Below are 14,400 nucleotides of genomic sequence, written 5' to 3' on the forward strand. Positions count from 1 at the left end.
CCATAATCCACAACGTCTACTGTGAATACAAGTGCAATGAAGTAGGACGGATCCTTCGCCTGACAGAGACAGAGACAGAGACTTGGTCGTCCCTCAAGAACGCCTCGACCACCTCTGCGACTACGACAGCTTGAAGAAGGAAATTCGACCAGACTACAATCTTCAGGAACTGGAAATATGGAAACCAATTCTCTTGTCCCAGTCCCAATCCCAGACATCTAGACCGGCTGAATGTGGCCAGCCTGTTGACTCCTATGGCACTCGACTGTGGGCTGTGTGTACACCCCATCAACTCACCGGTCTGACCAGCCACATGGTCTTGGATTGGATTGGCGCGTCCACGGACCCCATCCCCAGAACTCCAGTATCAGCTATTGATACAGATAATGGTTCCAAAGACCCTCTACTTACGGGTTCACTATAGCCCGTGCTACTCGGAACTTTTGTTCCGAGAAGCTGAATCTAAAAACAGCAGCAACTATGCAATTCAACAAACTTATATTTATACAGCAGTTACTTTTGATTCTCAGACAATTGATTGTTGCCGCCACAAGCGGCTATTTTATTGTGTACCTCCCTCTGAGCGATGGAAAAAAAATTGAGGGTACTTGATCAAAATCAACGGAAATAAATGAGACGTGATCTTACACGTGGAGAACATTGCCCCTCGCCATCTGCCAGAACTTTTTAGGTTGGAGTGTTTAACCCCCCGCCCCCCTCCAGGGTACTCCCATAGGCTTAGAGACGAGCACCACTACAAAAAGTTGAACGTACAGGCCTATTATAATTTATGTTATCTTGAGATCATTTCGGGGATTAGCGTCCCTGCGGCCCGGTCCTCGACCACACCTTTTTTTCTGTTACACACCCCTAGGAAGCAGCCCGTAGCAGCTGTCTGACTCCCAGGTACCTATTTACTGCTAGGTAAACAGGGGCATCAGGGTGAAAAACTCCATTTGTTTCCGCCTCCGCCGGGGATCGAACCCCGCGGAGTCGGAGTTAGGACTACGAACCGTGAGCGCTGTCCACTCAACCGTCAGGCCCCCATGACTTATTTGAGATTTCGATACACAGTAAGCTAATATTTTCCTCTTTTTTAACCGTCAGGTGTAGTCCAATGTGTCAACTATCCAGCCTCTCCCACTTGTACTCTGCAAGTTGTATTCCCTGCCGCCCGGCCTCGTGAAGCTTCCCTCACGTCCAGCACATTTTAATCATTTGGGACAACATCAACACCAGAGCCGGCCATGAGTCACAATAACGGGGCTAAGGTATGTTGACCAGACCACACACTAGAAGGTGAAGGGACGACGATGTTTCGGTCCGTCCTGGAGGCGATTGACTTGAGAATGATTCGACTTGAGAATGGTCCAGGACGGACCAAAACGTCGACGTCCCTTCACCTTCTAGTGTGTGGTCTGGTCAACATCAACACCAGAATTTAGAACATGCACGCGACAATATTCTGCACAACAGCAACTAATTTTTCGAACTGTTAGTCATAAAACATTATTTTGGGGGGGGGGGGAAACTTTAGGCTAAAGGCGCGCACTTTATACAGAGGCACTACAGTAGAGCACTAAGCCACTATGGCTGTATAGCACTGATATGCTCTAACAGACCAGTTAAGTCATTATCAAAAGAGCGCCAAGCTGGGAGACTGTAGCACCAAGTAGGTAGTTAAATCATTAAGTAATTTTAGTCTTATTAAATTTACATTGTTGACCTGATAGTCTCAACCACATTAATGATGCCATTAACCATAGTCATTCTTAATGCAATACCATCCGCTCTTTATGTTCTAACTTTTAGATGCACGCTATCACACGGCTCCAATTAAATGGTTTTCTTTCTCACAAAACGCCAATTTTGTGTACAAGCGACCAGAAATACCAATTATTCTTCGCATCTGTGTATGTTCTTATAGTTCTTAAATAAATGGTGTAGGCTATAGGTTAGTGGCGCCTGCACCACGCCTATATGGTGTACCTCAGTACTGGTAACCTGACCCTCAGTACTGATACCCTGACCCTCAGTACTGGTACCCTGACCCTCAGTACTGGTACCCTGACCCTCAGTACTGGTACCCTGACCCTCAGTACTGGTACCCTGACCCTCAGTACTGGTACCCTGACCCTCAGTACTGGTACCCTGACCCTCAGTACTGGTACCCTGACCCCCAGAGAAAACTTACTTTCACACAGTTCTTTAATACTGTGGAGTCCTTAGTTGATAATAGCGTCAACATGTAGCCACGAGTTAATAAAAGGGAGACAAGCATTCTAAATCCTCATCTTTCCCGCATTATTTCAGTAGCAGTATCTGATATTTTCAGCAAATAAAGCAGGAACAATGTTAAGCCCATTGCTAATCACAGATGTACACACATTCCAATACATTGATTTGCTAACAACTAGTAACACTAAACTTAGTACTCTTGGGTTAAACTAGCAGCATACTTACACTAGCAGTACATTTTCAAACATTGTCGACTACTAACAAATTAACCTGAAGAAACAGTGTTATCAAGTTTCCACATCAAAATAGAATACCGAAAGAGATTATCCAGCGAGAAATTAGTCACCGGGAGATAAGCGCTTCCTTACTGTAATACAATTCAGAACTTTCATTACCTGACTACTAGGCCTACTTTAACATTTACTAAGGCTTCCTTTACAGGGCGCCGAAAGCTGCAAGAAACTTTGTCCAACGAACCTGCTCTCAAACAACTACAAGCCTAACCTATATCAAGACAGTAAAATTACCCAATGTATTTACCTACACACACTTCACACACTCGTCATCATCAGCCATCAAAGAAACATGCTTGTTAATTATGTATCACGTAAAACTGAATAAGTCGTGACCCTACAAGTTAAAATTTCATTTGATTTGAATATTGGCATTAATAAGGTCCAATAGGGTGTGCTCAACAAAGATAGGGTGTTGTCAAAAAGTCCAAAATTTCAAATAAAATCCTTTATTTACTCTGACCAGATTTTGTTTGGATATAATCCAAATGGGTTACAGTTATATATTTTGCAACGATTAAATCTCGATAAAAAAAAAAAGACAAAAAGTAGCAAATAAAAAAAGTACTCTATATAAAACAAAATTAATGTCGTCTGACAATTTGGGGGCTCGCTTGCAAGGCCAACAGTACCCAAGTGGACAGGAGCAGACAGGACCACACAGCCTCGCTCAACTCGCCTAAGCCTCCATTGGAAAGTCACGTGGCTCTAGAGACCTCTAACTTGACGAGGTCAAGCTAACTTAACTATATATATATATATATATATATATATATATATATATATATATATATATATATATATATATATATATATATATATATATATATATATATATATATACATTTTTTAAATATGGAAGGGAGTACCACCTCTGGCTGGAAGAAGGGGGACCCTTAGCCTCGGAGGAAACCACACACAACGCATTAGAGGGAATGTTTAGGTCCCCTCCAATACAGTTTGTGTGATTTTCTCCTACCACCCCCTTCCTTTTTATATTTATTTATTGCCTGCATTATACATATATTTCATACAGGCAATAATTTACCATCAAGTACTGAATAAACATTTTGCCTCAAAATAATCATTGTTTAGTCATACACAATTTTGTCTATAAAATAGACAAAGTGCAATGCAGTTGTCCTTTACCTATTCGCTAAACATCACTAAATTTACCAGTGCAACAAATTGTTTAAACATTAATTTGTATTAACATTATTTTCATCGATGTTGTACACAAAATTTATAAACAAAAGCTAATCATGGGTTAAACAGTTTAGCTACAATTCTGTATGTCTTTTTTAGTTAAACAGTTTAGGTACTATTCCGTATTTCCGTTTAGCCTAATATTACTACATTCGGCCTTGACAACCTATTCTGCATTTAGAAACTATTATATTTTAGGGATAGTCATTTTTAATCACTTTTTCCATGCTACATATCCTGCATAATTTAACAATATTAAACTAAACAATAAACTAGATAAAGGTAAACGATCGTTGTGTCTAAGTTACTCATACGAACAAGGCTCAACAGTGTTTGGTAACAGCCCACACATTAACAAGGTGGACCATTAGCAGTAACATCATTAAGCCAGGAGCTGCCTACCACGTGCAGTAGGCTGGCGTGTTGAGCAGAGGCTACACGCGCCCTACATCACACTTAATACATACCATCGATAAACGAAATAAGGAATCTCAACGACACAAATTAAGAGACATGACATGACCAGGCTTTTAAAGCCACACGCTAGGGGAAGAAAGTGATCACATTCCTCTATAACATGTAAAATTCTCTATACCTGACATCCAAGTTCTCTCTTGTTTTTACGGGAGGAGCCTAAGAGTAACTGCCATTGCATATCTAGATTTCTCCACAACTGTGCTTAATTCTTACATATTATTGTGTACATGTATCTTAATATTTAATATCACATACAAGAGGACAGGTACTTCATAGTGATCCGAATCTTTCACTGGACACCATTTCTAACTGGTCCACCACACTGGACACACTGTATACCACACTGTTTGAAATACATCCTTCCTACCTTTAAACATTGTCACTGTATTCCCTTATCTAGTTAAGCTTCACATCCACACTAGGTTGCACTAGCCTTGTATAGGTTTGGCTTGACGCCAATTCTATAATACACAGTCTGTCTTAGGTAAAGATTACATGCTGGATTGTCTACAAACATTGTTCATTTATGCCTGAAACACTTGTTAAGTGGAACACTTACACTTTTGATAGGTTATCACACTACTGCTTGGTAAATAAAAGTAGTTCTTTTTCAACAGTAAAATCCCAACCCCCAGCCAGTATGGCCTAGTCACTTCTCAAGTTACATGTACAGCCTTTTAAATTTACACTTAATGCTTGACAACTTATTTTCCATTTACACCATAAATAACACTAACGACCTTCTCTACAAGTTACCCGTTGAAGATCGCAGTCAACCCAGAGTTGCCTTATTGGCACACCTTCAAGTCGCACCAAAACTAGTCAACCAAGTCAATCACCTTTGCGCATCACAAACTTTAAAGGCATCTTCGTTTAAACAACTTCCAATTATGTGTATATCAAGATCCAAATATAAATAAAATAAATATCAATTAAAATAAACAATGTGATAAAAAGGAAAGACCTTTCTAGTTGACAGTCAGGATACAGCGGGCAGCAGATTATGTTAGGCTAGCGAGTGGTAACTGATTTGGAAAGAGAACATTCAATGAACACACAACGACATTTTCAATATTGGTTAGCTAGGGGATAATAAACTAGCCATGGAAGATAATGAACTATATAAAAATACTACACAAACTCATGGAGTTTAAGGTAAACTGACTACCATTTGGTTACAATGACTATGTCTGCACTCATAGTAAATATAAATGGCTTTAATAGGAATCTCAGTTTTCCACCTGCAGAAAACATGTGAAGGAAGTTTTAAGCAACACAAAATTTTAAAATGAAAATAAAATTAACCACATGTGTGTGTCGAGAAACTGGGGGGGGGGGGGGAAGGATCATATAATTCTGCTCTAATTTATTCATACTGTTCAAAAAGCTATTAAACCGTGTTGAACACACACAATGCTGTTTACGACTATGAACACAATTTATAATAGGTAGCCTAAAGAATTTGGTCCTCGTTCTGCCCCAACCATCAACCTACAGTTTATAATATATATATATATATATATATATATATATATATATTAGTCCACAAATAGTGTCTTCTACCTTAGTTGTATTTACTTTAATTATATATACTGCTGAATACACATGCGGAAAACACTGCGATTTGTTTAATGTTGAGAAGCTGCCGAGGCGTTGAATGATCGTCTCCTTTCTCTCTCGCATTGAAATGACAAAGTCATTCCATATGTTTGGAGAAGCGTGAAGACACGTGAATAGCGTGGCAAGATATGGGTGGGGGTTGACACCATAAGGGGTGGCGGCCAGAGACAATGACGAGGCCAGTTTGGTAAACACATGCCCAACTGCATGAGGCTAGCCGGTGTGATAGGAGGTTAATAGAGCATAATCACTGTGACTGTGAACCAGACTGAGACCAAGTGTGTGTGTGTGTGTGTGTGTGTGAATCAGCTGTAAATACACGCCTCAACATGTGTAACCAATTGGGCATTTTCGACAGATTGCGTCATTGGACCGGCCACCATAAAACGTGGCTCAACACTTACAACTCTCATTTCCCGCACTTGACAAAGTTCATGTCCCAGCTCTCATCACTTACAAAACATGCTCGTTGACAGCAAGATGGAGCAACACGCTATAAACAATAACTAATGCATAGTATGGCATCTTGGGCGGTTCACACTGGTACACATGCTAACTTCTCCCCCACTGGCCTCAGCAGCGTAACATTACAGCTATGGTTGGTATACCCTGAGGACACTGTATAGACCAACAGCTCCTACATACATTATGGGCCGGCCGGGGAATACCAGTAGGGAGAGCCAGAGAGATAAGGGAGAGGGATAAGCGAGTGGGGAAGGTGGGAGGGTCGGGGTGGAATTGGTGTTGAGTGAACAAGAGATGGAAGGGGGGGGGGAGGAGGGAGGGAGGATTATGAGGAGGGAGCGAGAGAGGAAGGTGGGGGGGGGGCACGAGCCAGGGAGCTGGCTGAATACGGGGAGGGATGTGTGGGGGGGGGGGGAGCATGTGTGGGGGAGAGAGGGGGAACATGTGGGGGAGAGAGGGGGAGCATGTGTGGGAGGGAAGAGGGGGAGCATGTGTGGGGGGAGAGGGGGGAGCATGTGTGGGGGGAGAGGGGGGAGCATGTGTGGGGGGAGAGGGGGGAGCATGTGTGGGGGGAGAGGGGGGAGCATGTGTGGGGGGAGAGGGGGGAGCATGTGTGGGGGAGAGGGGGGAGCATGTGTGGGGGAGAGGGGGGAGCATGTGTGGGGGAGAGGGGGGAGCATGTGTGGGGGGAGAGGGGGGAGCATGTGTGGGGGGAGAGGGGGAGCATGTGTGGGGGGAGAGGGGGGAGCATGTGTGGGGGGAAAGGGGGAGCATGTGTGGGGGGAGAGGGGGAGCATGTGTGGGGGGAGAGGGGGGAGCATGTGTGGGGGGAGAGGGGGGAGCATGTGTGGGGGGAGAGGGGGGAGCATGTGTGGGGGGAGAGGGGGGAGCATGTGTGGGGGGAGAGGGGGGAGCATGTGTGGGGGGAGAGGGGGGAGCATGTGTGGGGGGAGAGGGGGGAGCATGTGTGGGGGGAGAGGGGGGAGCATGTGTGGGGGGAGAGGGGGGAGCATGTGTGGGGGGAGAGGGGGGAGCATGTGTGGGGGGAGAGGGGGGAGCATGTGTGGGGGGAGAGGGGGGAGCATGTGTGGGGGGAGAGGGGGGAGCATGTGTGGGGGGGAGAGGGGGAGCATGTGTGGGGGGGAGAGGGGGAGCATGTGTGGGGGGAGAGGGGGGAGCATGTGTGGGGGGAGAGGGGGGAGCATGTGTGGGGGGAGAGGGGGGAGCATGTGTGGGGGGAGAGGGGGGAGCATGTGTGGGGGGAGAGGGGGGAGCATGTGTGGGGGGAGAGGGGGGAGCATGTGTGGGGGGAGAGGGGGGAGCATGTGTGGGGGGAGAGGGGGGAGCATGTGTGGGGGGAGAGGGGGGAGCATGTGTGGGGGGAGAGGGGGGAGCATGTGTGGGGGGAGCATGTGTGGGGGGAGAGGGGGGAGCATGTGTGGGGGGAGAGGGGGGAGCATGTGTGGGGGGGGAGGGGGGAGCATGTGTGGGGGGGGGAGGGGGGAGCATGTGTGGGGGGGGAGGGGGGAGCATGTGTGGGGGGGTTTATGGGGGGAGCATGTGTGGGGGGGAGGGGGGAGCATGTGTGGGGGGGAGGGGGGAGCATGTGTGGGGGGGGAGGGGGGAGCATGTGTGGGGGAGGGGGGAGCATGTGTGGGGGGGAGGGGGGAGCATGTGTGGGGGGGGAGGGGGGAGCATGTGTGGGGGGGGGAGGGGGGAGCATGTGTGGGGGGGGGAGGGGGGAGCATGTGTGGGGGGGGAGGGGGGAGCATGTGTGGGGGGAGGGGGGAGCATGTGTGGGGGGGAGGGGGGAGCATGTGTGGGGGGGAGGGGGGAGCATGTGTGGGGGGGAGGGGGGAGCATGTGTGGGGGGGAGGGGGGAGCATGTGTGGGGGGGAGGGGGGAGCATGTGTGGGGGGGAGGGGGGAGCATGTGTGGGGGGGGAGGGGGGAGCATGTGTGGGGGGAGAGGGGGGAGCATGTGTGGGGGGGAGGGGGGAGCATGTGTGGGGGAGGGGGGAGCATGTGTGGGGGAGGGGGGAGCATGTGTGGGGGAGGGGGGAGCATGTGTGGGGGGAGAGGGGGGAGCATGTGTGGGGGGAGAGGGGGGGGAGCATGTGTGGGGGGAGAGGGGGGAGCATGTGTGGGGGGAGAGGGGGGAGCATGTGTGGGGGGAGAGGGGGGAGCATGTGTGGGGGGAGAGGGGGGGAGCATGTGTGGGGGGAGAGGGGGGGAGCATGTGTGGGGGGAGAGGGGGGGAGCATGTGTGGGGGGGAGAGGGGGGAGCATGTGTGGGGGGGAGAGGGGGGGAGCATGTGTGGGGGGAGAGGGGGGGAGCATGTGTGGGGGGAGAGGGGGGGAGCATGTGTGGGGGGAGAGGGGGGGAGCATGTGTGGGGGGAGAGGGGGGGAGCATGTGTGGGGGGAGAGGGGGGAGCATGTGTGGGGGGAGAGGGGGAGCATGTGTGGGGGGAGAGGGGGGAGCATGTGTGGGGGGAGAGGGGGGAGCATGTGTGGGGGGAGAGGGGGGAGCATGTGTGGGGGGAGAGGGGGGAGCATGTGTGGGGGGAGAGGGGGGGAGCATGTGTGGGGGGAGCATGTGTGGGGGGAGAGGGGGGAGCATGTGTGGGGGGAGAGGGGGGGAGCATGTGTGGGGGGAGAGGGGGGGAGCATGTGTGGGGGGAGAGGGGGAGCATGTGTGGGGGGAGAGGGGGAGCATGTGTGGGGGGAGAGGGGGAGCATGTGTGGGGGAGAGGGGGAGCATGTGTGGGGGGAGAGGGGGAGCATGTGTGGGGGGAGAGGGGGAGCATGTGTGGGGGGAGAGGGGGAGCATGTGTGGGGGAGAGGGGGACATGTGTGGGGGGAGAGGGGGACATGTGTGGGGGAGAGGGGGACATGTGTGGGGGGAGAGGGGGAGCATGTGTGGGGGGAGAGGGGAGGCAGGAAGGGCAGGTGTATAAGAGAGGGCGGGGCCCTAGTGAAGCAACACCTGTGATCACACCCAAAATAAACATGCCTCATGAAAATAAAAAATACAGTTCCATTAAGATACACAACAACACATTTTTAACACTATAATAACTCTTTGCATATCAGAATATCATATCATGTAATTAATAAGTTATCTGCATCTACAAAATAAAATCTGAACTTGAGTAGTAAAGAGCGAAGATGGTTAAACAAAAGACCAAACTCTTCAATAACACAAATTAACATAGAACAAAATGCCTTCAATATACACAATAAACAAGAGTCTAAATGAATCCTTTTGAGAAGAGGTACTCTCTAACAGTCATTCTAAGTGTGGTCAAGTCTTAAAACATTTTTGGACGAAGGCTGTTGAACTGGAATCCGGTACATGGGTCTCGACTAACAAAAACAAAACAAAAAGTCTATTTGTAAGTGCATGGTGTTCTCTACATACAATATGGCTGGTGTGAACATCTGGCTGTTGTGTTACAGTGACTGGCTCGGTCCTCATGCCCGATAATGGTAAAATGATAGAAGCCTTCATTGCTATCTGAGTCACCCAACATTGCCTTAAACAGTCTGTTTGGGGCGGTAGAAATAGCCTAAGCTACTCTATCCCTTTGAGAAGGATTTTATTGTCTCAATAACCGTACTTGAACTTTAAAATCTGTTTCTAAACTCCACTAGGATTAAGTTTTTAAGTTCCCACCTAACCTCGCCTAGACAACGAGTGGTTCTGAATGAATAATTTTAAGAGGCCAATATTGGTCATCAACTGAGAGAACACTGAGCGAGGGGCTTGCCTGCCTTCCGGCGAGTGACCCGAAGGGCGGCAGCTGGTGGTGGGGGGTTACTAGGTAGTGGTCCAGCGCCGGATAGGACCCCCGCCTGTGGCAGCCGGGTAAGGACCCCCGCCTGTGGCAGCCGGGTAAGGACCCCCGCCTGTGGGAGCCGGGTAAGGACCCCCGCCTGTGGCAGCCGGGTAAGGACCCCCGCCTGTGGCAGCCGGGTAAGGACCCCTGCCTGTGGCAGCCGGGTAAGGACCCCCGCCTGTGGGAGCCGGGTAAGGACCCCCGCCTGTGGCAGCCGGGTAAGGACCCCCGCCTGTGGCAGCCGGGTAAGGACCCCCGCCTGTGGCAGCCGGGTAAGGACCCCCGCCTGTGGCAGCCGGGTAAGGACCCCCACCGGCCTGTGGGAGCCGGGTAAGGACCCCCACCGGCCTGTGGGAGCCGGGTAAGGACCCCCACCGGCCTGTGGGAGCCGGGTAAGGACCCCCACCGGCCTGTGGGAGCCGGGTAAGGACCCCCGCCGGCCTGTAGGAGCCGGATAGGACCCCCGCCGGCCTGTAGGAGCCGGATAGGACCCCCGCCGGCCTGTGGGAGCCGGGTAAGGACCCCCGCCTGTGGGAGCCGGGTAAGGACCCCCGCCTGTGGCAGCCGGGTAAGGACCCCCGCCTGTGGCAGCCGGGTAAGGACCCCCGCCTGTGGCAGCCGGGTAAGGACCCCCGCCTGTGGCAGCCGGGTAAGGACCCCCGCCTGTGGCAGCCGGGTAAGGACCCCCACCGGCCTGTGGGAGCCGGGTAAGGACCCCCACCGGCCTGTGGGAGCCGGGTAAGGACCCCCACCGGCCTGTGGGAGCCGGGTAAGGACCCCCACCGGCCTGTGGGAGCCGGGTAAGGACCCCCACCGGCCTGTGGGAGCCGGGTAAGGATCCCCGCCGGCCTGTAGGAGCCGGATAGGACCCCCGCCGGCCTGTAGGAGCCGGATAGGACCCCCGCCGGCCTGTGGGAGCCGGGTTGTTAAGGTAAGGCTGGGAGGGGCAGGTGCGCGGTGAGGCTGGGACAGGTGTTCTCCTTCTCCTCCTCCTTCTTGACAGCGTCACTGCGCCGGGCGGCGCAGGTGGCGCAGTCAGACTCGGAGCAGTCACTGGAGGAGTTGGTCGAGTCCGACTCCGAGTCGCTGTCGGTGGATGAAGAGGACGACGACTCGAGCGACTGCTGCTGCTTCAGTTCTTGACGGGCGAGCCGCTGACGCAGCACAGCATTTTCCTCCTGCAGCTGCAGCAGCTGTGCCTGCAGGGTGAACAGGAGGCGCGAGGGCGAGGCAGACAGCGCATCCGTCAGGACAGCTGCGCGGGCCTCCAGGGCCACTATGGCGGTGCGCAGATCAGAACGACTGCCGGACATGAGGCGGTCCTCGCGGGCGCTCTGGTACGCGGTCTCGAAGTCTGCGGCGTTGAAGGGGAACCAGTCACGGGTGAGGGCGTGCGTGGGCGTGGCGCTCCCAGTGTCGTCTTCGTCGCCGCTGACGGGCGGCTCCTGCTCCCAGTGCGGCGTGCTGAAGTTATCAAAATCAACGAACAAGGCAGAGTTCTCGTGGTCATCCATGATGAACTGGGTGCTGTTCTCGGGGGCGCGAGGCACCTGGGCGCCCAGGGGCCGCAGGATGGGCGTGGGCGGCCCGTGGTGCAGCGCCCACGACTCTCTGGACGTCGTCGGGGAGAGAATGGCCACGCTGCTCTCCCCCCGGAGGGCCTCCACGGCCCTGGGTGTGCGTCGGCGCCTCCTGCGTCTCTTCTTCTTCTTCTTGAGGGCGCTGGTGGTGCCGGAGGAGCGGTGCCGCGAGTTCGGCGTCCACCTCTGTAGCGGCTCCATGGCGACGTGGCACACCCGCACACACACAGCGGCAACACCGCACTTCCCCCCGATACTCTCTCTCTCCCTCACTTAAATTTCTCGCTTAGAGCTTAGAGATCCCGTTTATGATTCGGTATTCCCTTCTGGTGGTTTAACCAACTGTTATTGTCTCACAAAAAATCACACCGATTGTCAGAGGGAAATGGAATCTGAGGATCATGTCTCGAGCGCCGAGCAGCTGTTGTCAACCGTCACTGGGAGGCAACACTGAGGCTCTTCTCTGGCTATGGGCCCGGCTCCCTCCCGCCAGTTGCCACACACCCTCTTATCTACCATATATTGTCGCGGTCTAACACCTTTATACCGCGTGATACATACCAATTGGAAATAACAAAGTTATTGAAATGATTAGTATATTGAAAGTTAGATACTGCTAGCAAGGGTTGACTGGGTAAATTGTGTGATTAAATAATAACTGGATGTTTGTGAAGGCTCGGGCAACGTCAGGTGCGCGCGCACGCCATCACGTGCACTCACAGCGCTGCGTTCAAACATTTCCCATTATAAATAACCAACAACATTTAAATGAGTCGGGATATTTCCCTCTTTCAACGCCAGAAAAACAACAACAACAGCGCAAATGTATTTGATCATGATAGACTAAGACAAAGTCAAAGTAATTGAGTCAGGAATATTCTATTGCTGAGAGGAATAACGAATGGTGTTGTCGATCGGCTAGAAATCGATAAGGAGGAATGTGTTGTTGAGAAGCAAATGTTACATATATACGCCTCCTGCTCTCTCCTCTCTATTATAATCAGTAAAGATAATATTATTTCTTACATAAAACATTTATAAAACAACGAAAACAGAAAAGCAGCAGGATAGCGCCTCTGACGTAATATTTACATAGAGAGCGAGAACGTTCATAAACGCATTTGATCGCTTACTCAACAAACGATGATCTGCCAGTGGCCAGATTCACGAAGCAGTTACGCCAGCACTTACGAACCTATACATCTTTTTTCAATCTTTGGCGGCTCCGTTTCCAATTATTAAACAGTTAATGAGCTCGGAAGCACCAGGAGGCTGTTTATAACAATAACAACAGTCGAATGGGAAGTTTTCATGCTTGTAAACTGTTTAATAAATGTAACCAAAGCCGTCAAATATTGAGGAAAGATGTACACATTCATAAGTGCTTGCGTAAGTGCTTTCGTGAATCTGGCCCTAACTCTCACATCCTTAGTGTTGTTCACATGTGATTTTAAACACACCCAATAAAGTGCACTAAAATATGCACGAGCAGCATGTTAATTGAGAGATATGTATACTGTGGTGTATCCTGCTTCCACTCACAAGGTGTCTCTCCGGAACCACTGATGGACACACAGGTGTAGCCATTAACGATAAAACTTTTTACTTGTATAAAAGTGAAACTGTAAAGTTGTGTAAAACCCTGGTTTCTGCCTCGGAGAGGCTGCAGGGTCCAGTAAGTTCAGTAGAACTTCGGTTTCAATTCCTTTTGACCATGTCGTAGCTCAGTCGATTAAGGCAGCGTCTGGGATGCTCTCGGACGCAGGTTCGAATCCTCGTCACGGCCCTTGTGGATTTGTTCAAAGTAAAAGTGTACTTTTGCATCTTATTTTGTAGCTTTGGAAGAATGTAAACATATCACTCTAATGCAATCTAACCAACCCATTGTACCTTCTTGTAAATAAAAGATTATTATTATAACACCGGCCATAGTCAGAGAAGCTGTTTACACACTGCCTCTACTGAACCCAAGGCAATTATCAGGGTAAAGCGTCAAGGCATTACGACTATATAGCACTGGGAAGGGGTCAGGATAAGGATTTGGGATGGGACGGGGGGGAGGGGGAAGGAATGGTGCCTAAGTGGTTGGGCACTTGGACAGTCTACCCGACCATCTACCAAGTGGTAGATTATTTGGAGTCTATGCCATGCTGTGCTACCTAATTCTTATATCAATACAAAATAATGAATGCAACTTGGATAACTTCAGTTCAAAATGACCTGGATTGGGTTGGAAATATGCCATAGAAAATGGGGAGGCCATAATGGCCTGTGTTAGACCATGTTCCAGTGGTCTGTTGTGGCTGTAACTGTGTACTGTGTTAGACAATGTTCCAGTGGTCTGTTGTGGCTGTAACTGTGTACTGTGTTAGACAATGTTCCAGTGGTCTGTTGTGGCTGTAACTGTGCACTGTGAGTCTACCAATAACATCAACGAACTCCGCCTTAGATATTACTACTGTTTAGCATACGGTGAGTCACCGAGTTACTCCGTCGACTTGATAATGGTCCAGGACGCTGTGAAACCTCGACATCTCCTCATCTTCTCTCTCTTATATATATATATATATATATATATATATATATATATATATATATATATATATATATATATATATATATATATATATATATATATATATATATCGCCAAATCGTTTAACAACCAGGTACTCATTTTAC

The 14,400-nt window shown here is 50.0% G+C and overlaps 2 protein-coding genes across 2 annotated transcripts in view; both read right to left on the reverse strand.

Annotated features, from left to right (window-relative positions):
• LOC138372165 (uncharacterized) overlaps positions 1-14,400 on the reverse strand; it is a 60,814-nt gene that overhangs the window by 10,164 nt on the left and 36,250 nt on the right. The gene's annotated exons all lie outside the window — the stretch shown is intronic.
• LOC123753605 (uncharacterized) lies at positions 11,062-12,187 on the reverse strand. The gene has a single exon (XM_069337682.1). The coding sequence runs from the start codon at positions 11,918-11,920 to the stop codon at positions 11,066-11,068; it is 855 nt and encodes a 284-aa protein (XP_069193783.1). The 5' UTR covers positions 11,921-12,187; the 3' UTR covers positions 11,062-11,065.

Source organism: Procambarus clarkii, chromosome 38, assembly GCF_040958095.1.
Source record: "Procambarus clarkii isolate CNS0578487 chromosome 38, FALCON_Pclarkii_2.0, whole genome shotgun sequence".
Classification (NCBI taxonomy): domain Eukaryota; kingdom Metazoa; phylum Arthropoda; class Malacostraca; order Decapoda; family Cambaridae; genus Procambarus; species Procambarus clarkii.